This window comes from Molossus molossus, unplaced genomic scaffold, assembly GCF_014108415.1.
Source record: "Molossus molossus isolate mMolMol1 unplaced genomic scaffold, mMolMol1.p scaffold_m16_p_19, whole genome shotgun sequence".
Taxonomy (NCBI): Eukaryota; Metazoa; Chordata; class Mammalia; order Chiroptera; family Molossidae; genus Molossus; species Molossus molossus.
The window spans coordinates 52099411-52126428 of NW_023425354.1; the positions used below are offsets into that span (position 1 = coordinate 52099411).

Sequence of the window (27018 nt, forward strand, 5' to 3'; positions counted from 1 at the left end):
GGACGCTCAATCCTAGCTCAAGGGAATAGCATCTGACTGCAACAAGAGGGTTTTTAAACTTCTGGGGTCACAGCTTCTGTGGGAATGATGCAAACTCTGTACCCTCTTATTTCCCTCCAATGCATACAGACTCCTAATTCTGCCAACCGCTCTAGGCCTCGCGGGCGGGCCTGCAGCTGGGGTGCAGAACTTCTGCCCGCCTGCCTTTCGGGTCAGCACCCGCGACCTGGGCGGTTCTAGGGCTCAGCATCTGGTGCGGCTCGGCGTCAGGCTCGGGCGGGGGCGTGCCGGGGGCGTGCCGGGGGCGTGGCCACGGCGGGCGGAGGCCGCGCCCCTCGGCCGAGCGAGAGGCCGAGCTTGCTGCATTGCAGCCGCCGCGGCGCCGCTCGGCTCCTCACTCCCAACAATGGCGGCTCCGAGCCCGAGCGGCGGCGGCGGCTCCGGGGGTGGCAGCGGCAGCGGCACCCCGGGCCCCGTGGGGTCCCCGGCGCCCGGCCACCCGGCCGTCAGCAGCATGCAGGGTAAGGAACGCAGCAGCGCCGAGACCCCGGCTCCCTGGCGCGCCCGTCGGCGTCGTCGCGGCCTGTCCCCGCCGCCGCGGACGCCCCCGACCCGGCTGTGGAAGCCACCGGAGCCGCCCGCGCCTGCCGGCCTCCCTCCCTCGCGGCTTCCCGCCCCAGGCCGGCCGCCTCGGGCTCGGGCCGGATCCGGGCTCGGGCCCGCGCAGGCCCCGGCCGCGGCCTCCGCCTGCGCCCGGCCCTGGGCCCTGCCCGGCTGCCCCGCGCCCCACGGGGCCCACCTGGCCCGGGACCGCCCCCGCGGCCGCCCCCGTCGCGCCCGGCTTACCTGGCGCGCGCCCCGCCCGCGTTTCCGGGAACGCGCCGGCTGCGGCTGCGGCGGGCGAGCGGCGCCGCGGGGCCTGGCTCGGTGTCCCGGTCTGCTCAGGTAGGCGGCGGCGGCGTCCCGGCCCGCGCCCCTCGGCCCCGCGCCCCGCGCCGCCCCCGCCGCCGCCGCGGGGCACCGCGCTGGGCCGTCTCGGTCCCTTCAGGGCACAGCTGCAGCCGGAGCACCGACCTGACCTCCGGGCTCCGCGGTCCTGTTGGACCCGCGTTTCCAAAGTTCTGCGGGGTGTCTGGGAACTGGGAGGGGCGGGGGTTTGCTCAGGCCTGTGCCACCTGGAAGGTAGGTAGACAGCCACTGGCCGGGGAGAAGCCATTTGTTCTGGGCGAGGAATTTCTGTGTTAGCATTGCATGCAGGAAAAATAAATAAATACTAAAGAGTGGATTCGGTTTAAATGGAGAGATGCAGGAAATAGCTAGGCAGGGGTCAAGGTGGCACAGTGTGGTGTCTGGACCTCGGAGGCAGCGTTCCTAATTAATGGCCTTTCCCACTGGAAATGCTTATTAGCTCTGGGTGGCTCTTGACAGGGGTCCTGTGAAAATACCAGGCCCCAGCCCATTAGGGACCATTTACTTAAGTTTACTGGGGAATTTCGAGGAGCAATGCTATTTTTAAAAGGGAATCTCAGAAATCTCTTGACAACTAGAGGAAACTGCTTAGTTAAATTATTAGCAGAATCAGTTGGAGTACTCTTGGTAGTGTGACTAAAAGTTTTTCTTTGATTAAAATCTTCCTAAAGGGCTCCTTGGCCTATCTTAACCGTGTCTAGTTAGGTACAACATTAATTGACTATTTCATGTTTATGAGAGTGTGTGTGACTCAGGAAGCAGAGACAAGATTATATCCATTTTATAATCCAGTCACCCTCCCCATGAGATAATTTTAATATGCATAAAGAGAGGTGATAGATATATAGACAGGATGATGTCAGAGCTCAGAGGACACTTTCTGTCCGGCCCTCAGGTGATTGATTCAAATAGAATTAATTATTGGATATGGCTGTGTTGCAAATCACAGTATGCAGTCAAAGTACAATCTGGGTTTCCTGATCTTACAGCTTTACAGTCTAGGTGGTGGTGCGGGGGAGGTGAAACAGCAAAATGACAAGTTAGGATTGTATTGCTTATCCAAAATGGGTGACATAAAAATAATGTAATTTTTAAGGGAGGTTGGTCTTCTTTTGGGGGGGAGTGGTGAAGAAAAGAGTGAATCTGAACCGTTTCATCCCTGACGGAGTTTACCTTTCAGGTAGGGTTGGGGAGGAAAGACAGTTTGCAGGTAAATAAGAAAAATTACCAATTGAGGAAAGTATGATAGATAATAACAGGGGAGAGGACAGTCAGCTTTGATAAGATGGTCAAAGATGACCTGTCTTGAAAGATGGCTCTCTTCTGTGAAAGAAGAGAGTTCCAATTCTAAGCAAAGAGAATAGTATGTGTGAAGTTTTCACAGTGGGAAAGAGCTTAGAATATTCTAGGAATTGAAAGAAAGTCATTGTGGTGAGGAATTATTCTGATGCCCTCCAGCCTCCTTCCCCAACCCAGTGTTTGTATACGTAGTTAGCAAAACTTTCCAATAAGCTGAACCTATTTTAAAAGGGAGAACCAGTACATCAAACTTTTCCTTGAATTATTGATGAATTTTCTTTTATCAATAGTACTGTGTATAGCCTTGATTGACGAAGGAACCTGTTAGTTTTATCTGTTCCTGAACCTCTTTTGATTACTTAGAATGAAGAGAAATGCTTGAAATTCTCAGGATGTTGTCTTGCTGAGTTCAGGTTATGAAGCAAGAGCTCAAGCAACAATTTAGGATCTCTCTTTGTTGTTTGTTTTGTAATGTTAGAGCCTAACCTCCAAACTTCATCTACCAAAGACCTTTGGCTTTAGATCCACCTTCACAGACATGGTCCTTAAAAGATGTTTGTATTTCGGCCCACTTCCCACAGTCTGCTTCTACTTGCCACCCAAACACTACGTTTCTGGGAGTTGTTAATGGCTATGCTCTTTCAAACAGCAGGATTCAGTTTTGGTACATGATGGGAGACATTTCGTTTAACAGATATTAGAGGTCCTTCTGTGTGGTAAGCTCTGCGTGGGGCACTGGATAGCCTGCACAACTTTTTAATATTGCCCAACTTAGACCATTCTTTTGTTTCTTTGTTAATCCTCACTGGAGGATATTTTTTACATTGATTTTTTTTTTTTTTTTTTAGAAAGAGTGGGATTGGGGAGAGAAACATCAATGTGAGAGAGTCACATCTATTGATTTCCTCCTACACTTGCCCTAATCTGGGCTGGGGTTCGAACCTGCAACCTTTGGTCCGAGGGACGACTTTCTAATCACTGAGCCATACCAGCCAGGGCTCAACTTGGACCATCCTTGGCATTTGTGGCTTAAGAGTGGTCCAAGTTGGGAAATACTGTTTTCTTAATAACATAATGTTTAAGAGCTCGAGCTCTGGAGTCCTGGATTTGAATCCCCTCATCAGGACTTCAGATATTTGTGACCATGGGCAAGATGTTTAACCTCTTCAAACCTCAGTTTCTCAATTGGAAAGTAGGAATAATGCTTACCTCACTAGTACTTTGAGAATACATACAAAGCATGGGGCCGGCATATAATAGGGGTGCTATACAAGTTAGCCATCATCATTGGTAATGGCAACAATACTGTTATTTATAATGATTTCATTAATGGTCTCTTTCATTATTAGTAGATGAGTCCCTAACCCCTCATGATCCACTCAGAGTTTCTTTAGCTTCATTATTAATGTGTCCTGACCTTCTCTCTAACCTGTTGATTTCTGTTTTTCATTATTGAGCATTCCCTTTCAGAATATGCTTGATGAATCTTTAATTTAACTGTGTTCAGGTAACTGTTCTGCCGTGCACAAGCTCTGTGACTTTGGAGAAATTACCCTATTTTCTGAACTCTGAGTATTTCATCTGTTAAAATAGGGACAATACCTACATTCTAGGGCTGTTATGGAAATCACATTATTAGATTAATGCATGTGAAAGTGTTTTGAAAATTATAGAATACCTGTGAGTATATAAGAATTGTTATTAGAGACGGTTACCTGCTTTAGTTACTAGTCACTTTAAATTTAATAGACTTAAAAGATTTCATAAACACAAGAAGTTTAATTTATTATTGAATACAAAGCAGGGAAAAATACGACTTTTCCTTGAACTTGGGTAGCTAAGAAATATCAGTTTTTTAAAACTTAAAACATAGGTTAGAATTATAATTATTTCTGAAAAAACATAGAGGCATTTGTAAAGTACTTGTTATAGGAAATATAGTATATGTTGTAGGTGCCTCTGAATCTCTTAATATGCTGGTCTAAACAGTTACTCTTTGTTCTTAGGTTTCAAATGTAGATGTGTAACACAAAACTTATGGACTTACTATTTACACTCAGTTGAACATTTTATAAATATCTATTTAAGTAAAAATATGATAGTGTGATTTTACTTTTAAAAAACATACAAAATTGCTCGTCCGGTGTGGCTCAGTGGATCGAGCATCGTCCCATGGACTGGGAGGTCCCAGTTCAATTCCCCTTGTGGGCACATGCCCAGGTTTCGGGATCCAGCCTCAGTAGGGGGCGTACAGGAGACAGCCGGTCAGTGTCTCTTTCACATTGATGTTTCTATCTATCTCTTCCTTTCTCTTTCTCTAAAAATCAGTAAAAACATAGTTAAAAAATACTGTTAAAGAAATACAAAACTTTCAAGTGTAACAAATCATATCTGTCAAAAATTAAGTGAAGATTTAAAGTCTACTTTTTCTTGAGATAATATTAGAATATATAAAATATATATGAGATGTCCTATATGTGATTATGTTGGACTATCTATTCACCATTTAGTCTGTAGTTTTCAAGAACCATACGAGGGCACCTTTATCTTAATTTTAAAGAACTGAATTGTGTGGACATTGGACATATGTAGTTTTAAATCCTAGAATTGCTTGCTTTTCTCTGTATGTTGCATACTATTTTATTTCTTTTATTTATTTGATATAAACTTATTTAAGTCCAGCTTAAAATATTAGTTCCCTCTGAAAGCACGTATTGCATTCCTATATGTTCCCTTAAAAATGGAGCAACTCTAGTGTTAAATTTTTTTTTTCTCACCTGAGGATTTGTTTAGTGATTTTAGAGAGAGCGAGAGGAAGGGGTGGAGGGAGAGAGACAGAGATAGAGAAATATATCAATGTGAGAATGAAACATTGGTTGCTTCCCAAACATGCCCTGACTGGGGATGGAACCCGTGCCCTGACTAGGAATCTAACCTGCCATCTTTTGGTGTATGGGATGGCACTCCCACTGAGCCACCCAGCCATAGTCCTAGTGTCAAAATTTAAAAAGTAGAAAAATAGATTGCTTTTAGGATACTTCTTTTGTCATATTTTCCTTTAATGTATCTTATCAGAGTGAATGTGTGCTAAAACTTTTTGAAGGTGGGATATTAGTTAACCCTGTATTTTGAGTCATGTTTTCTTTTTTCATGAAGTTCTCTCTTTTAAAAATTATATTTCTTTTACCTAATTTGAGAAGCTGGATTGATTTAGGCCCATAGAATTTTCCTTATTTTTAGAGGACTGGAGATCATCATTAACTGCATCATGCATAATTCAGGTCAGCCTCCTTTACAATATCCCTGTCCAGAAGGTAGAGATGGCCCGAACGATACAACCTAAGAAACTTTAATTCATACTTAAAAGGGGAACTAATATTTAAAGCTTGTTTTCTCTATCCAGACCTAATTTGATGCTCATATGCATCCTTTAATGGTAGTTGGGCATAGTCTCCTGTCAGATCGGGAACTGACATTTAAGTTAAGTGATTTGCCCTAGTAGAGGTGGGTTTTAATCCGCTTGTATGTCTGGTAGCCATTGCTTTTCTTACTACTCAACACAGGGTCATGTGGTTCTCCGAAGCTCTCTTTAAGTCATTTCAACTGTTAGGGCTGAGAGAAGAATCTTTGCCAGAAGTGATGCAGACTCAGAAATAGAAGGGAGAGGTGCCTTTAGGGTTCAGTTGTGGGTGGGAACTAAGCATCCAGCCACATTTGGGCTGATTTTGGGCCATGATGCTTCCAGGTGCTCCTGTATGAAATAGAGTTCTAAACTTGCCGGAGGTTTCAGTGGTATTTTGAATCTGGAGACATTTTGATTGGGAATTTACAAGTAAGTAGAGAACTTTAATTAGGCCTTGAGGCCCAAGAGGCCAGTGTAGATTTGAAAGGTAATAGTACTTTTTGAACACTATGCATAATATATAAAAGAAACCCATTTAGTATAAGAGTTAACAATACATGTTGCCACCTTGAATAAGTCTGCCATCTGAACAAATTACTATCCCTACTAATGGGCATGAGTTAGCTTCTAGCCCTTTCCCCCTAACTCCAGAAAGTCTTCATGTGTCTCCTCACACTCTTAGCAGGGTTGGGAATTAATGGATACTCATAGAAAGGATTCAAGGGCAAGGAGGGATAAGATTGGCCTACCTTGTGACAATATAGTGAAAGGGAGCATTGGACAGTAGTTAAACACAACTCAAGATGGACCTTTTGAAAGAAGATAACAGTCACATCATATGCAGCTTGCTTCTTGGAAAATCAACACATCATTCCCCACCACAGGGAAAGATGATTGAAGTGGATACCATAGTTTTGTAGATATATAGTTTTGAAGTGGATATATAGTTTTTTCAAACCATATTTCATCTTTCCAGCAATCACTCAAAATGTTAAAAAGGGGGAAATAAGCTTAGTGTTGCCAGAAATAGTTCTGCTATGTATTTGGCATGCCTGTGTGTGTTCATTGCCTGACTGCTAAAAAATAAAGACATGAAGTGGTTCCCGTGATAGGTTTGCCATTATCCCTGGTATCTGGTTAGGTTCTTGTCAGGGGAGTGGGAAAAGTTTCCAACTTTTTGGAGTTGTTAGGTTCATCGGGGACCAGACAGTGTCTAGGAATGGCTGTAGCAGAAATGTAGAGAGCCCTGGCCAGGTGGCTTAGTTGGTTGGAGTGTTGTCCCGTACACCAGAAGGTTGTGGGCTTGATTGCCAGTCAGGGCACATGCCTAGCTAGGTTGCGGGTTTGAGCCTAAGTCCGGGCGTGTATGGGAAGCAACCAATGTTTCACTCACATTAATGATTCTATCTCTCTCCCTTCCTCTCACTAAAAATCAATTAAAAATATATCCTCGGGTAGGGATAAAAAACATTATTGTAAAAGAAAAAGAGAAAGAATTGTAGAAAGTGGGGATCACCATGCCCTCTGGAGTTCTTCCCTTTTAATTGTCTTAGGGTAACTGGGAATGAAAGGTGGGGGGAGGGACTGGTTTTGTGTAGGTGAAGCTGGTCTGGTAGGGAGGGTACCAGAATCATTGCTCTTCTGAGGGAAAGACCAGGAATGATAATAACTATGATAATATTAACCTGCTTTATTCCAGGCTCTGTGTTGGATATTTTTCCTCCCTCCCTCCCTCCCTCCCTCACTCCCTCCCTCCCTCCCTCCCTCCCTCCCTCCCTCCCAAAGATGTTTTTGCATTTATCTACAGATAGAGTGGGAGGGAGAGAAGGAGGAAGAGAGAGAGAAACATCAATGCCAGAGAGACACTTCAAGTGGTTGCCACCCACACAACCCCAACTGGGGCCCGGGACAAACTGCAGCTGCGGTACATGCCCTTAGTGGGAACCAAACCTAGGTCTCTCCGGTCCGCAGGCCGATGCTCCAACCGCTGAACCAAACTGGCCAGGGCTGTGTTGGATATTTTAGATATATTGCTTCTTTGATCATCACAAAACATTTTTTTGTGTATTATTTTGTTTTATAGATAAGAGAATTGAGGCTTATAGAGGTTAGATACTCTCCCTGAGTGTACTAGGCTTCATTGGAAAGGCTGAGGCCCTGGCTGGATAGCTCAGTTGATTAGAGTATGTCCCAATAAGCCAAGGTTGTGGGTTTGATCCAAGAATCAACCAATGAGTGCATCAAAAAGTAGAACAAATTGATGTTTCACTTTCTCTCCCTTCCTCTCTCTAAAAAAATCAATTAAAAAGAAAAGGCTTGAGATTATAATATAGTAATAAAGTTACATAACCAGAGTAAATAAGGTAGTCATTGGCCACAGTTTGGGAAGAAAGAACTGGCAGATTTGATTAGTGTTTACAAAATCATGAATGGTTCTGGATGATGCAGACAACCTGGAATGAGTAAATTAAGGCTGCTCCCTTTTAAGTTTGTGAAAGGTGAAGTAAGGAAAGCTAAAGAAACAACACAGCAGGAAATAAATCTTGTGGGGCTCACTCTTAGTACAGTGGAAATAGACATTTTGGACAAGTTTAGATAAAGTCCTAGATGTTAGAACCATAGTGATGCACTGTGACTAATTTTGCAGTTTAAGACACAGTGGTCAGTTAACAGTTAGGAAGTCTTAGTGAGAAATAATGCAGAGATGGATGTTGGGATGAGGCTCAGACTCCATTTACTGGGTTATTTCATCCATAATTAGGTAAAAAGAGCAAGTCTGTAGTTATGCTTTGAGGATTTCACCCCCTTCCTTTTTAGCTACTTGCATTGATTCTGTACTGGTAGAACTTCAAATTTTGAGATTTTTTAAAAAAAAATATTTTTGTTCTATTGATTTTAGAGAGAGAGGAAAGAAGAGAAAGGTAGAAACATTGATGAGAGAGCATCGATTGGCCGCCCCTTGTATGTCCCCCACCGGAGACTGGGCCCACATCCTGGGCATATGCCCTGACTGGGAATTGAACCGGTGACCTCTTGGTGCATGGGTCGATGCTCAACCACTGAGCTACACAGGCCAGGCAAGTTTTGAGAATTTTTAAGTACTTAAAAACGTGAGCTTAACTTCTAAGTGTTAGAGCAGTAATGGGTGACATGCTAACATTCTCAGTTACATACACCTTTTTTTATTTTTTTAAATATTTTTTAAAATTGATTTTTGAGAAAGAGAAAGGGAGAGGTAGAGAGAGAGATAGAAACATTGATGAGAGAGAACATTGATTGGCCGCCTCCTGCACGACTGCCACTGGGAGGGCCCACAATCCGGGCATGTGCTCTGACCTAGAATCAAACTGGCGACCTCTGGGTGCATGGGTCTGTGCTCAGTCACTGAGCCATACCAGCTGGACACACCTTTAAAATTTGTTTCTATTTATTATGCTTTATTCTGTAACTTATTTATATGCACCCATATTATAGATCCAACTCATTTCAAATGTCTTTTTCTTGCTCCTTTCCCCATTCATATTGCTGTTGTATTCACCCCTCTCCTTTTGTTTTTGCTACATTGTAGCAACTGTTGACTGTGTTTAGAGCTAAAAGAGAAGAGGAACTATTGCCTTTGAAATTGTTTCATTGTTTCCCTGGCCAGTGTGCTCTGTGGTTAGAGCATTTAGAGCATTGACCCATGCAGGGAAGGGTGGTGGGTTTGAATCCCAGTCAAGGGCACTTACCTGGGTTGCAGGTTCAATTCCCAGCTGTGGTTGGGTGCATGTGGGAGGTAACCAATCGATGTGTCTCTCTCATATCGGTGTTTCTCTCTCTCTCTCTCTCTACCCCTCCATCCATTACAATCTCTAAAAATAAGTGGGAAAAATATCCTATAGTGAGGATTAACAAACAAAATAGTTTCAGTGTTTCATTAGCATCCTCTCCAGTTTTGATACTGGTAAGTTTTCTCTTCCTTCTAGTGGAAGAGGGTGGGTGACTGGCTTCTGACCTGTGGCTTGGGCTCCTCTGCCCTGTTTCCCACAGCTGCTTCCAGAGAGCCAGTCCCCTTTCCTCCAGACATGGGCTCCATTTGCTTGGAAGGCAGCTTGCTGGCTTTTAGTTACTTAGGTTTGTAACACCCATGGATCTTTGATGTTTTTTCTTTTCTTTCTGATGTCTTGCTGCTGCTCCTCTGATAGAGCACATACTAAACTTCAGTGGTATTGTCTGTACTCTGTCTCCAGGTTTGCCCCCAGTACTTCTGTCCCATGATGTCTCCATTCCTACTTCCTTCTGTGTGGCCATTTGTGTCATTAGGTAGTAAGAAGTGTGTCACTTGTGCACCGAAGTTACCTTCATGTCAGAGTAGCTACACTAGCATTTTTCAGGTTTTCTGCATTATAGGTGAGATCTTTATCTTCTTAGAATTCAAGCATTTTGATAACTAGGAGGGAAAGATTACTTAAACATATTCTTCCTTTAGTCCTGGTTCTTTTTCCTACACATTTTGACTGAGTTTATGTAAATGCAAGCTTCAGTGATACTTATTCCAAATTTACTTTCCCAGTTTGTTCTCCAAAGAGTAATAAACACAGGCAAAGTTAGTTTATTAAGAAAACCAGTGATTTACCCAGTGAACTAAGTAGTTGAAATAGTATTTTGAGAAGGTTTTTATTTTAAATAGCTTATTTTACTAGGTATATTTTATAAAAAAGTATATCTGTATACACTGTATGCATAAGGTACAACCAGATTCAATTGGATTTGAAAAATGTGTTCATGTTTCTCAGGAGAATTCATAGGTGTTCTCATAACTGAAGTCCTGCTGTGTCTAATCGGTCCCAGGGACATGGTCTTCAGGCCTGCCTGCTCTAGAATTTCAGCACCTCTTCAGTAGTTCATTGTCTTATCATTCGAGGTAGCTGGGTGACTAGAAAGTGTTTAGGATTCACTATTTATGAACTACTAAAGTTTTTAAATCATAGGAAGTGATTAATCATGAGTCAGTAATTTGAGTTAATAAAATAGTAATATTCTGGATTCATAGATTGAAAGAATTGACAAAGTTATCTTAAAAATTACTTTTAGTTTTCAAGGGCTAATAGCTATTCTTTTTATTGAACAGATGTGAAAAATAAAGGTAAAGAGAGTGTAACTCTTACAATTTAAACGTGATTTAAGTTCTATAATAAAGTACATCTACATCAGAAAAGGCTGAATTATTAAATGTGTTATATCTGTGATGGTGGGGGTTATGTGATTTGAACTGTTCTTAAATTAGTTTTATTCAAAATGTAATATAAAAATGCATTGTCATGTTCTAATTTTGGTTTGTTTGATTTACAGTAAATGAACTGGAACTTATCTCTTTTACTTTAGGCTTTCAGATAAACTTCTGTGAAAAGGCACAAAGTAAGCTACACATTTTATGATACTATGCTACTTATTTTTTTGTATCCATCTTGGTATTGGGAATGTGTCTACTATTGTTTTAACTAACCAACCATGGCAATTTTACATTAAAAGAGCTTCCATTTTTCATTCTTTTCCTAAATGTTATATTCTTTTGGTTTGAAATTGAAATAGAAGACATACATATATAGTTATTCAAATGTATATGGGTATAGAAAGATATACTAGCTTTAGAAAGATGTGTATGGGTATAGGGTGTTCATGTGTAGATAGTTACAGAAGGATGTACATAGGTATTTGGACTTAACTATAATTTAAGTCAAAAGTTAAGGAAAGTTCACTTTTAAGATTGTAGTGCAAAAAGTATATAACTGTATCAGAGGTCTCATGCTTTAAAATTATTTAAACCATATACTTAATTCATTTTATTATTTTTCTTTAAAACAAAGCTTGTTTCTTTCTCCTGCTTCCCCAACCCCCCAATATAGACTAGTGTTTTATATTCAGACACTAGCATTCGTAGAATACAGAATATGTTTTCTATTAAAAAGCACAATTTATAAATCTAAAACAAATGCATTTTAAGCTTAAATATCACTGTATAAAATGCAGTTTAAAAAAATCCAAGCTCAAGGAGACTGTTCTCCAGTTAACATAAAAATATCCCAAAATAAAATGTAAGTAGTTTCATCTTCAGTTTATTTATTCATAGAATGGGGAAGAAAGATGACCACTTTTCTCTCTATATTATTCTTTTCCCCTCTTAGCCTTATTGAAATATAATTGACATATAAAATTGTGTAAGCTTAATGTGTACAGGGTGATGATTTGACACACTTATATATTTTAAAATACTAGTAATAGGGTTAGTTAACATTTCCATCACCTCACTTAAGTAATTTCTGTGTGAACATTTAAGATGTATTCTTTTAGCAACTTGTAAATATATAATACAATATTAATAACTGTAGTTAGCATGTATATTTTATATCCCCTGATATGTATCATGCTAAAGAAAGTTAGTTCAAAGGAAACAAAGTTGAACCTGAAGAAAAGTTTCTGTTTTTAAGTTTTCTGATGGAATCAAATGCTTAATTTCTATTGGATGAACACTGTGACTTCCTTTGAAATGTATTTAGTGAAGATTTATTTCTTGAATGGTTCACTCGTGATATAAATATATAATGAGTAATAGAGTGGGGTACCTATTCCCTGGGATAATTAGTTTTTAATTGGCCCATTATTATCATCTTTCTCTTACCTTAAATTAAAAATAGTGAATAGCCCTGGCAGGGTAGCTTAGCTGATTAGAGCATCGTCCAGATATGCAGGGTTGTGGATTGGATCCCCGGTCAGCAACCAGTGAATGCATAAATAAATGCAACTACAAATTGATGTCTGTCTTTCTCTCTTTCACTCAAATATATAAATAAAAATAAAAAGTGTATAATTTCCAGCCCATAATGAACATACATGTATATGTATATGTAGTGAAGTTACAACTTCTATTTTTTGCTATCTTTTAATTTTAACATATTTATTATGACAATTTTTAGCTTTCATTTAACTTTTAGTAAAAAATATTTCTGTTTTAATATTTAATATAGCCCTGGCCGGTTTGCTAAGTGGTTAGAGCATCAGCCTGCGGTGCAGAGAGACCTGGGTTTGGTTCCTGCTAGGGGCACGTACCTCGGTTGCAGTTTGTCCCTGGCCCTGGATGGGTTGTACGGGTGGCAGCCACTCGATGTGTCCCTTTCACGTTGATGTTTCTCTCTCTCTCTCTTCCTCTCTCTCTCCCTCCCACTCTATCTGAACAAAAAATGGAAAAATGTCCTCAGGTGAGGAAAAAAAAAAAAATTAATATAATTTTTAGTTTTTCTATTGACATAAAATCTAAAGAAAATTGCTGATAGTTTTAACATTTAAAACTGTACATACATTGTTGCCCTTTTTTTTCTAACTTAGTTCTATTGTGGACATAAAACAGGAGAAATGTATTGATTTTATTAAGTTTAAAATGTATTTATAGTGTCTATAAATAGCTTTGTATGTAGGTTAAAAATTCCTTTCGATTATTTAAATGGTCCATTGTTTTAGGAATGATAGGTTTGTAGTGTTGCCTACTTTAATACGCATGGAAGAATCTAACAGAGGAGCATATATATTCCCACTTTGATGCTTGCTTTGGGTTACTTTCACTACCTTGTCATAGTGTGACTCCTTTCTCACATGTCCCTTTTTACTTTTCCCTCTTTCTTTGAGAGATCCTTATCTTTATCTTCCAGCTTTTGGGATTCAACACAATTTTATATATTCATTCACAAAGTACATATTGGACACCTAGGTACCATACAGTGGAAGATTATTGGTACAGAAATGAATAGAATTGGTCCCTGCCCTTAATGAGCTGTTAGTGCAGTGGCCTAGAGTGGACCCTGCGTTGATTGTAAGTGCTCGACTACTGATGCTACAGATTGATTAGTAGCTGAGCCTGAGTGAGGTGGTACAGGAGCAGATGTGTACTGGGCACCTTTGCTCCTGCTATTCTGTCATGAGAGAGGATAAGCATGAGGGGTGCTGTGGGTCTCATGATAGCTGCTTTCCTGATTGGAGACCACGGCTCAGAGATCCAGCATGGGCTTGCCCTGCTGTGGAGTTCAGCAGAGTTGTCTCTGCTGACTGGGACTTCAGTGGAAGACTAGAAAAGGGGGCACACATAGGAAGGGTTGGAGCTGGTATGTTCGTAGGGATGGCAGCTCTAAGTTGACAGCATTTATTTTTGCACTCTTAGTACATATATTTTAGGATAGATTTTTAGTTGCTTACATATATTAACACTTTCCCCAAAAAACTGGTCCTGTGATTGACACAGCTGAAAAATTAAAACTGCAATTTTGTGTTTGCAGTCTTCCTGTTTGCTCTGGAACATAGATATTAACTGTGTTGAAAGTTGTCACTCATTTCTATAAAAATAGAGGGATTGAAATGACCAAGCAGTGTGTTCTCACCTGTTCGGTCATACTGTAGTGTCAGAATCTCCAGTTTTATTCTAATGGTGTTTCAAAATTGTCACAAAAAACTTATATTTAATTCATTAAAAAAATCATACATGGTGGGACAAAAGTAGGTTTACAGTTGTTCATGTGGAAACAAATACAAGAATAAATAATAATATAAGGATAAACTGGTTCGCCTGTACACAACTGTAAACCTACTGTTGCCCCACCCTGTGTATCACACAGCAGTTGTAGAGGGATGGGGCAAAAGAGTTCACAGTTAGATGATGGTAGAAATCCAGTAAGTTTGACTATTGCTTCTTCAAATGCTCAATTTTTTATCATAAATCAAAAAGACTTATTGTAAGATAATTCTGATGACTAATGGAAGCTCTGAAGGTTTAATTTTTTCCATTGTTTGACTTTCACGTAGTTTTTGTTTTTTATACTGCCACATCACTATTCACTTAGTTTATTATAATTGCCTGTTATAAGTTAGTGGAGTTTTATTGGAGGTGTGTGTGTAGGTATTTACACACACAAGCATATAGTATGAGATTACATATTAAATTTTGAAACCAGATTTTTATGGAAATTCAATAAAAATCCACTTTGCACCTCATGGTCTTCATTTTTGTCAATTATAATTTGTGCATTTATTTGCTTTTTTGTTTTTCTAAGTATATATGTTTAAGATAATATATATTTAAGATAAGTAATAAGTAAGGTTATAATTATTTTTAAAAAGAATTATGTTTTACACTGTTGGATCATTGAATTGTTCTGAAGTCTGATGTAAAACAACTTAAGGGAAAACATTTCTTATGATGTAGAATTACATTTAGAAGGTTGATTAAGTCATCATTTATCATTTGAAGATGTTAATTTCATACTTGTAAAGGTGTTTGTATGATTTATGACCAAGTCTTGAATTATCATATCAGTGGCTTAAACGAGCTAACTTGTAAACACTGTTCTTTAGAATATGATTTAATTTGCTTTATAAAACCAGTTTTTTTGAAGGGGTTAGTAGATTTTTGAAAAATTCTTTTATAAATGTTAAATTATGCATTTTTTTTTTTTTTTAGATGGGAACTGTGACCCATTAATCTTCCAGGGGCATAGGGATTCTCCTCAGACAATGCCTAACAGAATCCTGTGCTGATCAAAGTGAGCGGGATTAGCAGTTTGGCAATACTCTTAATAGTTCAGTTTTCACACAAGCTCTCCTTCTGTCCTGCAGTGTCTTTGTAGCCCTCGGCTGTAGAGTTCTTGAGTGCTAAAGACAAATTTGGAGAGTGTTGAATTTCTGTAGCTTTGCCTTTTACACTTTTGGTGGCTTTAAAAACTTTTAGAGCTTTTAAAAGGTTGTTTTACTTAGGAATGTTTGCATAGCAATGGGACTTTATTTAGAAAATTATATGTTCTAGGAAATTCGATTGCAGATAGTTATTGCTTTTGGTCACACTCCACATCAGAGTATTTGGAGTAAAAATGGAGGTATCCTAATGACAGGTTCTCGTTTCATTGTGAAACTATTCTTTTAAGTATCCGTAATTGTTTTTAAAATTGGTAATAGTAAAAAGGAAACTGTAAAGAGGAAGAAGGATGTTTCTTGAATCTTTCTAGAAATTTGAGTATGTCATTCATAAGTTTACTGACCTGATAAGGAATGTCTATAAAAGGTGATGTTTTGCTCAAGAGAGCATTTAACTTTTTTGGAGCTGGAGTATAAAAAAACGGTAGGGGTAAGGAGTGGAGGAGGGGGACAGGCCATCCTGCCTTTAAAATTAAGAGCTTAGAAAGTTCAGCTGATTAAATTTCCAATTTCCCATATTATGTAGCAAAAACATACACCCAGTGACTAACATTTTATCATTTGGAATTTAAAAAATTCAGTTCAAATTTTCAGCAATCCTAAGAAACAGAATGACCAAATTTGCTACTTCTGTAGTTTAACAAGGTTTACTTAAATTTATATTGATGCTGAAGTAAGATGCAAATGAGACTTTTGTGGTATTGGCTGTAAGTGCAGCTAGTGTCCAGTATATTCATCAGTATCTATGTGGACCATGGTGAAGTGCCAATGGAAAGTACATCTGCTTGGAAACAGCTTTTATACTAATTAAAACCCAAGAACGATAGTAGTGGTATAGGCAGAGTTAAGATTTATGTAGTCCCTTTATACATTATGCCATTCCAAGGGGAATGTTGCCTAATTAACTTTTGTCTTGGAAGTAGTGGAAACATTAATTTCAAGGGCTAATAGCTATTAGCCTGAAAAAAAAAAAAGGGTTTTGATGCTAGAAGAAGGAAGGTTTCATTTCAAACGGCTATTGCATCTGTAAAATAATTTGGAGAAGCTTAATGTGTGATATTTTGAGTGAGAAAAAAAATTAGTGATGCACCAACGTTACAGTAGAACTTCACTGCCAGTTGAACTTGACTCTTAGCAGTGAAGGGATATTTGACAAAACTTTGAGGTCAAACAAATATAGGGCAGAAATGATGTGGAAAGCTTCCAGAGCGTTTCCTAATTAAATCTCAAGTTAATCAAAATGGTTTTTAATTTAGCTTATAAATTTAGGGTGATGGTTTTCAAATAGGTGTAGTAAATATTTGAATTCTCACTACATGATTTTATGAGTGCTTTCAAAATCCAGTCACAAGTGTCTAGATTGCCACCCCTTTGGGGGTCAAGCGACTCTTTCTCAGGGGTCGCCTAAGACATAACAGTAGCAAAATTACAGTTATGAATTAGCAACAAAAATAATGTTATGGTTGGGGGTCACCACAACATGAGGAACTGTATTAAAGGGTCACGGCATTAGGAAGGTTGAGAACCACTGGTCTAGATGAAAAGATGGTCTAGATGGAAAGAACCACTGGTCTAGACATGTTGGTGCTCATATTCTCATTAGGTAGAATTAGGTGAACATAATAAGAAATGAAAATCAAGTGTATTCAAGCATATTCACTCTCTTTTAGAGAACCTCTTATAATATTAAATAAACAGAGGCACAAATGTAACAATTAGCAAATATGTATGCACTACTCATGGTAAGAGGCACTCGGTCTTTAGAGATGAGTTAAATCTAGAGCCTACCCTGAAGAAGCTTATGTTTGAAAGACTGAACATGAGACAGACTATGTGATAGTAATAATAATAATAATAAAAGATAACTTATTTACTGTATGCCAAATCTCACTCTAAACACTTTATATTAACTCCTTTAAGTCATATAATAACCTTATAAAGTAGGTATAATAATTATTTAAATGAGAAAATTGAAACACAGGAAGATTAAGTAAATTCTCCAAAGGCATATAGTTAGTGACAGAACGGTGTGACCTTGGTCTGGTCACAGGTTACATGCTATAAATCATAGTGTTTTATTAATTTTTTTTAAAGTAATTTTTTATTGAATTTTTTTTTTTTTAGAGAGGGAGGAAGAGAGAGATGGAAACATAGATGTGAGAGGGAAACATCCATTAGTTGCCGCCTGCACACTCCCTACTGGGGATTGAGCCCAAAACCTGGGCATGTGCTCTGACTGGGAATAAAACTGGGACCTCTCAGTCCATGGAATGATGCTCAGTCCACCGAGCCACACCAGCTGGACAACTGCTTCTTAAATGAAAGCACTGAGCATTCATAGGAATGGTTTTGGAGGGGTGTTCACTTGCAAATGGTCATGAGATCTGGACTTACCATTTATACCATTTTTGGTTTTCTGGCCCTGGAGAGTTTCATAATGCTGTCTAATAAGCCTGACAGAACATTACGTGGAAGGTTCTTATGGCTCTGAAGCTAAGGGACATAGGGATCTGCTGCTGGGAAAAAATATGTAATAAAAAAAACCAGAGTTATTCTGTCCTAGACAGATATAGAAAATGAATTGCCTTGGGATCCTCAAATGACGTGTGTGTCTGGAAAACAGCTGATCATGATGAGGTCAGGAGACTTGGCAGTGGGTGAACAAGGTGGCATAGCTGTGCATCACGGGCACAGATGTGTACGTACAGACTCAACGAGTTGATGCTTTTAGCAAAAACATTTATGTCTCTCCTACTTTCTTTTACTTAGGGGTGGAAGAGAGAACATTATTTAATTAAAAAATTTTTTAATTATAGAAGTTTTCACACACACATAAAAGGAGAATAGTGTAATGAACCCCCATGTGCCCATTACATAGCAATATACAGCCAGTCTTATTTCACTCGTTACTTCTCTCACCATCTCTCTCTCCTGAAATATCTTAAAGCTGATTCTGATGATTTCATCCACAGTTCTGTCAGTCATATATCTTCTAAGTGATAAAGACTCTTACATACATAAACTCAATTCTGTTATTACACCATTAAATAAACACAATGGTATCAGATAGCCACTCGATGTTCTGATTTCCTCAGATGCCGTAGTTACAGTTGTTTGGTTCAAGTTGAGATCTCAGCAAGGTCCATACACATTGTACTTTTGGTTGATACATCTCTTTAGATCTAGAGTAGTTTCCTCTTATCTCTTTTTTCTTGCCATTTAGCCATTGAAAAAATTGGGTCATGTATTTGGTAGCATTTTGCACATTTTGGATTTGGCCGATTATGTCCTTTTAGTAATTAGTATTTCACACGTTCCTCTTTGCCCTGTATTTCCTGTTAATTAGTAGCTAAAGGCTTGATCACGTAGAGATTCAAATTTAAGGCAAGAACACTTTATAGGTAGAGCTGTGTTTTTCTTGTTGCAACACATTAGGAAGCAGTGATTTCTGGTTGTTGGTCTTGTTTAGATTTGTCAGTGGGTTTAGGTGCTGTTAGTGTGATTCATGTAAGCTAGCATTCCTCATCAGCCTCCACCTGATGGTTTGTCCATCATCAGTGATTTTTGTCTACATTGATTATTTCATGAGAAACTGGTTAACTTGTGTTCCCAAACATTTGTGGGTTCTGCAAATAGTAGCTATAGTCAGCCAAAAAATTAATAATAAATAAATTTGTGTTTGGGGCATACCATCGAATGTAAATTATAGAGGCAAGCATTGATCATCTCTGACTTAAATGTGAATTTATGTGAATATATGCATACACACAAAAACATTTATTGTGATTTTCTGAACTTTGAGGGAATTAAAACTGGACATTTATCCTTCATACCCTGGAATACAAGTCGATCTGTTCTTTTTAACTTTTTTAAATCTCTGAAGATAATGCAAAACCATGTCAAATAATAATTCTTTACATTTTTTAATGAAATTGTAGAACCAGTTGGTATGTGAGACCAGTTCTGTTAAATTAAGATCAGTCCTAAACTGGAGTCCAGTTTTGTTTATTAAATTATATTCAATGCTTAGAATACTCAGGTCCTTCTGGGCATTTCCTTCCCAGTATTTGGGATCTAGAATTAGTCATCAAAAGGCATGTACTTTGGTGAGAATAGAAGTAAATAAGAGTTTTCATTCAGATATTTAAAAAAAACCTGGTGAAATACTTGTGTTCCAATGAGCAATTACTTTTTCAGTGACCGATGTATTCTTGTTTAACAGGTGTATTATTCACCCTTCAGAAGTAACAGCTTCTTAACCAACTTTCCTTTTTCATATTCCTGTTTAGTCATGCATCTTGTAACTAAATTATTGAAGTCTCCCCTTCATATTCTGAAACTGACTTGATCTTGCACAATTTGTAAATAGCAAATTAGAGAAACTTTAGTCAGTATATTTTCATGTACTTATACAGTCAAGAAGTAGATAGGATTACAACAGACCCTCTTTGAGTGCGATTTACTCTTCATTGATACTACTTTATTCTAATTTTTTAAAAACTTCAATTTATAGAATATACTTATGGGCAACAAATAGTACTTAATTGTGTTCACTAAGAAATGAAAGTGTTATTTACATCTTAATGATTTTTAAATTGGGAGGTAGTATTCAATGGAGTCCAAAGAAGCTATTCAGATGCTGGTGAGAGGAGTATAATCGTGCTGCAGTTATTGCTTATACATATACAATATAAGCTTTGTGTAGAAGATGCTTACTCGTTTTCCACCTCTGTTATTTGTTTTGGTAGTAACACAGATGGATCTGAATTTAAATTTGGATCACAAATCATTACTTAAAATTTCTTAAAAAGATATATAGTGTAATGCAGCACTGAAATGAAAAAAAAATGAGTATATAAAAGATTGTCACATGTTGTGCAACTTGAGACAGTTAAAAATGGCAAATTATCTTTTTAAAAACCAGAAGATGGCTGACTAACTCATGTGTCATGAGGTTCTATCAGTAAGGAACATTTTTCTAGTTAGAGCTTCTGGCTAATTTTTTCAGAGAACCTACATAACTTCTAGTTATACATATTTTAATAGAGAAAAAAAAACGAAACAACAAATGAGCTTTACCAAGAAATACAGATAAAACCTCCAAATGAGATGTCTGAGTAAAACTATTTGTACTAAAGTTGCTAAGTCAAACACTTAAGCTTGGATTATTCATTAATTAAATATTTGAGTTCCTGTGATATTTCAGGTGCTATTATATAAAGTACCGAGTCACTGGACTGCTGTATCTAATGTCCAGTAGTCAGGATCATCCAGATGAATATTAGGTTCTGAATGTGAAGAATGCATATGTTCAAAACATGTGTATACCTGAAAAAGAAAGGGTTACTTTATAGATGTACTATGCTGTTGACAACTAGTTAAAAATTACATAGTGTGATGTTTCTTGCCCCTCCTTTGCATTTGTTAATTGCTGCTAAACTTTTGATGGTACTTTAGAATTGGGGAAGTTGTCTTTGAAGTAAAGCTTTCCTTCTGCTTTTGGTAGGCAAGCCACCAAACAAAGCTTATCTTCAGGCAGTAACTGGCTCTCACATTTGAGTGAAGGTTGTCTCCAGCCACAAATGGTCACTAAAACTGAACCTTATTGCCATTTAAAGACGACATTTAGTAGTAAAAGTTCACAGGCAGTCTTTCCAAATTGAATTAAAATCTGTGCAAAATCTTGTGGATGAACAAAATTGATTCTTTCTTTTGCCTTTCTGAGTTCCTAAGGACATATGGTGAAAAGCAGGCTTATGATAGGTAAAGTTTTAAATGGTGGTGTGAATTATTTACTTTAGGAATAAGGTAATTGGGCAGTGGGATGAGGGAATCAAGTGTTTCCTGGAGAGCAGAGAGAAGTCAGCTTGTAATAAAATGTTAACTGTGATCCATTATGGAGCTAAATAGAAAGAAAAAGAAATAAATATGACTGTCTGATTTTCCTGAGTCAGCATAAATTTGGTCATATGTATATGTTCATTGTTTGCTTTAAAAAGACCTTTATGAAATCAAGAATTTGCCTGGTATTTGAAGGACTCATGGCTTGATAATCCTGGATAATATGTTATATTTGTTTATAAATCAACTATTGATATATTATAGAGAAAATATATTCATAAATGATGTCTTTCTACTTTATCTAAATTGGATTGGAATATTTTTAATTTGTTTTAGGCTTATAGATTTTGATAGTATAGCATATCAATTATGAGTATTAATGAAAATAAAAAGATTTTTCTTGAAACTGACTTCTGTTGCTTTTAGAAAATCTTAATGTTTACTTTTCAGTATTTCAAATGTTAACACTCAGGTGTTTCTGACACTAACTGAGTGTCCATTAGTTCACTTCAATTCTGACTCTGTCTACCTGGAGTTAGCATAACATCTCACAAGTTGAAGGGTTTAGCCCAATAAAACTGCCCCTACTTTGTATCCAGTTGCAAATATGGTGCCCAGGTAACTCACACTCTGTCTGCTTCACTGTCTACAAATTAGGGTTCCCTTGATACTCTACCTCTGTCTCCTCACCATCCCACCCAGGTTCAGTTATTTTCTAGACCAGCTCACAGAACTCAGGAAAACACTTTGCTTATGTTTACCGGTTTATTATAAAAGATACAACTCAGAAACAACCGAATAGAAGAGATAGATAGGTCAAGGTGTGCAGGGAGAGGTGGTGCAGAGCTTCCATGCCTGCCTGCCTGCCTTGGGTATGTCATTCTCCTAGCACTTGGATGTGTTCACCAACCAGAAAACTCCCCAGACTACTGCTTAGGGGTTTCAGTGGAGGATTCATTACCTAGGCAGGCTTGATTAAATCATTGGCCGTTGGTGATTGAACTCAATCTCCAGCCCTTCTCTCCTCTATGGAGTTAAAAGTTATAACCCTCTAATCACTTAATTGATTTCTCTAGAGATTTGCCCCCTCCAGAAGTTTTGTAGGGTCTCCCCTAGCCCCCATCCCTCATTAGCATAAACTCTGGTTTGGTTGAAAGGAGCTTGTTCACAGACATTCCTATCACTTAGGAAATTCCTTGGGGTTCCCCACCCCCAACCTGGGACTAATACCAAATATGGGTTTCCCTGCCTCTCTAAAAGTAGAGCATTCCTGTGAAATCTTTAATTAGCTGAAATGGTATAAAGGGAAGAAGCAATTATCATGAATTTATATGGAAAAAAATTGAGTGTTCCCAGACCCCAAATTCAACTCTTGCACAAGGTCTTTATTTTGTTCACCACAATCGAAATTCTTAATTACATTCAATTTTATGATAAGCCTGGTACTCTTACAGGCTCTCTTAGGCTTTTCTGATACCTTAAGACACATCTTGCTGCTAGTGGAAGCACAGAATAATTGGGATAAAGCACAGATGCTTCAGACATAGTCACATCTGTGGCGCTTGATGCTGAGATGTTGAGTGTAGGTTCCAGGGAAGGTGCTTGGCGGGGCAGCTCTGGATGCTCTGGGTGCACTTTCTCTGTAACCGCTTGCTGCAAATCACTGAACAGTATTTTAATTTTTTGCCTTTTTGTAAAAGCAAAAAGTACTCTGGATTTCTTTCAGTTAGCAAAAACAAGTGCTATTGTAGCTCTTTAGTAAAAGCGAACTGGCATAATGCAAACTTTTTAAAAGTAGGTCTGTATATTTTTTGTTATATCACAGAACTATCTATAGTAAAACTACCTTGCATACATTTGACCCCACAGCTTTGAATCTATATTGTTTCTAGATGGGCTAACCTACAGTTACCTGGAATGATGTGTGGGTACACAGTATCACTTTGGCCACCGGATGGTTGTTATTCTGTTGTGAAAAGAATCAACATACTCTATCCTTTCTCCTAGGACCAAAGGAGTACCTTCACTATGAGGGTAAATTACCTTTTTCTTTATTCTGATCTGCTTGCTAATGAAGTGTACATAGGATTGAGTGTAGAAAAGTTAATTAATTATTACTGGTGGGAGTCCTTATTGGTATTTTAGGCTGATAAGGGAAGTCTGGCTTTGTTTTGTGCTTGTTAACATTATTCTAAGTAAACTTTTCAAGAAAAAGTCAGATCTGGTTGTTTTGATAGCGCCTCAGTTTGGGTGCTTCTGTGAATATGTTACCTGTCAGCTGAAAGACAAATCTCTGAAGCCCTGTGTCCTGGAATTACTTATCAGAGCTCTAGGTCAGTGCCTTTGGCCAAGAACTGTTTTTCCTTCATTGTGTTGTACAGATGTTCTTTTTTAAAATTTTTTTTGCATTTATCTTCAGATAGAGCAGGAAGGAAAGAGGGAGGAAGAGAGAGAAACATTGACGTGAGACTCATTGAAGTTGCCACCCGCACGACCCCAACCAGAGCCGGGGACAAACTGCAACCGAGGTACATGCCCTTAGTGGGAACTGAACCCCGGGCCTCTCTGGTCTGTGGGCCGACGCTCTAACCGCTGAGCAAAACCTGCCAGGGCTGGATGTTCTTTTCTTCACATCATGACACACATAAAAAAGGTTTGGAACACTGATTGAAAAAATACTGATGGTGTGCTTATTTCATTTACGAGTGGTGGGAGTTAATGGTGGTAATGACAGTGTTGTGTTTGCCAAGCAGGGAAGATAAATGTGACGTAATAAGACCCGTGAGCACTTGGTTCCCTGGAAGAGTTCAAGCGCGCTGTTCTGAGAATATCTGCCGTGTGATTTGTGCACCTACCTCTACAGCGAGGTCAGCTGGGAGTCACTGCACGGGCTCTGGAGTATTGATGCAAATCAGAACAAGCCTCATGACTTTTCTTGACACAGCTTTTCTAACTTTGTGTATTATGTGCCTTGTCCTACTAGAAAGATGGCTATCACAAAGTAAGAGTCAGTTATGTGGATAGTTTTCCAGAAACCCTCATAATTTGGTGCATGGTTAGACAGTAACTTAAAACTTTGGGGAGCTGATGAGAAGCTTAATTAGAATATTGAAGGGTTTGATTGGGAGGCAGAGGTCAGGTCACTCTTGGGCCTACAGGTCACAGAGGGGATCATTTTATAGAAACTTGTTGGAGTTGACCAACATGGCGTTTGTGGTCTCATTTGTCTTCATGGGACCGCTGTGGGTTTGTTCACAAATTTGAGGCTTAAGAACATAAATGCCCTGTGGATTTGGCTGAATTTTAAGCATTACATGGATTTAAAGTTGTGAGTACCTGGACAAGGTGCTGAGAAATTTTACCGACTTGCTTGATGTAACCATTCCCCCTTCTGGCTGGAACTCAACATCTTGTATAGCAGTAGTGCTTCTTTGTGAATGGAATTACTGCAGATGCATAGCAGGTTAGGCCTTTCCTAGTAAGGACTGTGAAGGATAATGGTTTGTAAGAGCACTCTAAAGAGACATCCCTTTTCTCCCCTAAACTGGGGTGGAGGTTGTGATGACAGTAATAATGATCACCTTTTGGGATCCATTTAGAACCTTCTGTAGGGAGTGTGTAACTGGAATTCCAACTCTTTAGATTCCTGTGGAGGCTGTGCTTGCAAAATAATTGGATCACGGCACTGCGGGGGCAATTTTGTTGGATAAGCTTTTCCTAGTTAGTTGGGAGTTTAAAATATTGTTAAATTTAACTGATCCATATACCTTCAAAATCTCAAAAGGTATCGTTTGTGAAATATTACAAAATGATAGGGTATGGAAGTGTCCAAGGTATATTAATAGGTACATGAAAGTGCCTGTATTTGTATTTTAAAGCCAATTTCTTTTTTTTTTTTTAAACTTCTCTAGGCCTCCGTAAGATTGATCTCTTTTAGAAAGCTCTGGTATGAGTAGCAAGGCGAGTCTAACTGAAATAGAAACAATAGATTCTTAATGTAGAAAAAGGAAAAAAAAAAACCCTATAATTCTGGCACCTTGAATTAATCACTAGTGATATTTTGGAGAATGACCTGTGTGTATTATAAATTATGCTCATATATGCGTTTGCTAAAATGATAATTTATTAGACTCATTCCTTATTGTCCGATTAAAAAAAAACCCCTTACTAGTTATTAAAATTTTCTGGTGTCAATAATCACTTATGGTGTATGTTTTTTTGGTGGTAGTATGTATGCCAGCTAAAGATGTGCATAATTTTTGTAATAAATATCAGTGGCTTTGAGTAACTTTATATGCATATTCTGTAACTTCCTAAAGGATAAATTCTTAGGAATGGAGTTAGTGGATTAATTATAAGGACAGTCTGAGATATTTGCTAGTATTGGCCTCAGAAAGTGAACCAATTTATATTCATAACAGTGATTTGTTTCATCATTTGCCTGTTTTCATTTGTTTAGTGAATAGGTGTTAAAGATTGATGTATCTGGTGTAATTCTAGGCATTGAAGTGCATGAGAAATATAATTTCTGCCCTCTTGGAGCTTAGGGTTTAGTGGGGAAGGTAGATATCAAATAACTACAAATCGATGTAAAAGTACAGCTATGTTATGAGTTCAGAAGAGACTACCTGCTTCTTCATACCTTTATTGACATTGATATTAGGATTCTTTTTATGTATGTGTGGTATTAAAGGTAAAAACTGAACTGTAATTTTTTGGATGACTAGAAGGATTTGATGACATTTTTTATGTTAATGGTTTATTATTTGTATTCTTTCATCTGTTAATTACCTGTTTATGTTCTTTGTTTATTTTCTAATTGAGATATTTGCTATCATATTCCTAAGTAAGGCCCTTACATCTGCCCCCCTACCCCCTCAGTTTTCCATTTCAGAAGGTAGTGACTTCACCTGGGGCTAAGTAGTTCAGACAAAGGTATTTTCTTTTCGCCCCTCAATAAACCTGGGGCCCTCACAGAAGAATTTGGAACTGTGGAGATCTAAATCCAAGATTCTGCTCAATAGACTCTGTTTGATTCTACCTTAATGACTATGTGGACAAGCATCTCAAGTCCTGTTTATTTCAATAAAGCCTTGACATTTGTGCTGTGTTGGTAATCCCAGCAGGGTCTTCCTGCAGCAGCTGGCTCCCTGAGTATTTTTGAGAAGTTTGGACTAATCAGGACTTGGCCAGTTTAGCCTGAGGAATTATATTTGCTTGTTGGTAGTAGACATGTGACTCAGAGTCTGATCAGAAGTGATGCTGGTTTTGGTTTTAATTTCTAGCTCATAGTTGTGGCTACCTATAGAAACCCATAATAATGACATTTTGCATACTTGAGTTAAAATAATTGGTGATCATAGAGGGGCTCATATAATCATGTCAATGAACTGATAGCTGAATCAGAGAATGAAGAATCAGTTGTGAGTTTCTTATATTAGATTTGGAAGGATTTTAAGGCATATTGTGAACTTCATTCCATGAAATTTACTATGGTAGAGATGAATTAATTTTTTTTTTTCCTTCTTGGAAGATCAACTTGGGTGCAAATTTGGGGCTTTTATGCCTACGAACTCTTCCTGAAGATGTCTGTTAAACAAACAAGAGCCTCATAGTACAGTGTAGTCTGCGATAAGTAAAATGCCCATTTTTGCCTTTGTCTAGAGTCTATAAGTGTTTGACAGAAATTGTTATGCCCTTGTGTCAGAACAGCAGCCCTTCAGGAACTGATAAAGGAATATGAATCACCTGCCAGAAGTCAGAATGGCCGTTGGTGAATTATTTGTTTTTTCTTT

At 38.5% G+C, this 27018-nt stretch overlaps 1 protein-coding gene across 2 annotated transcripts in view; it reads left to right on the top strand.

The window, feature by feature from the left end:
* Positions 1-359: 359 nt before the first annotated feature.
* The window catches only part of MAP2K4 (mitogen-activated protein kinase kinase 4), a 117586-nt gene continuing 90927 nt past the window's right edge, over positions 360-27018 (top strand). The window contains exons 1-2 of one of the 2 annotated variants that reach the window (XM_036268014.1): positions 360-521; positions 11036-11068. In XM_036268014.1, coding sequence (XP_036123907.1) covers positions 407-521; positions 11036-11068 — 148 coding nt within the window. In that variant the 5' untranslated portion in view covers positions 360-406. The remainder of the gene's footprint in view (positions 522-11035; positions 11069-27018) is intronic. The other variant, XM_036268015.1, reaches the window with a different exon arrangement.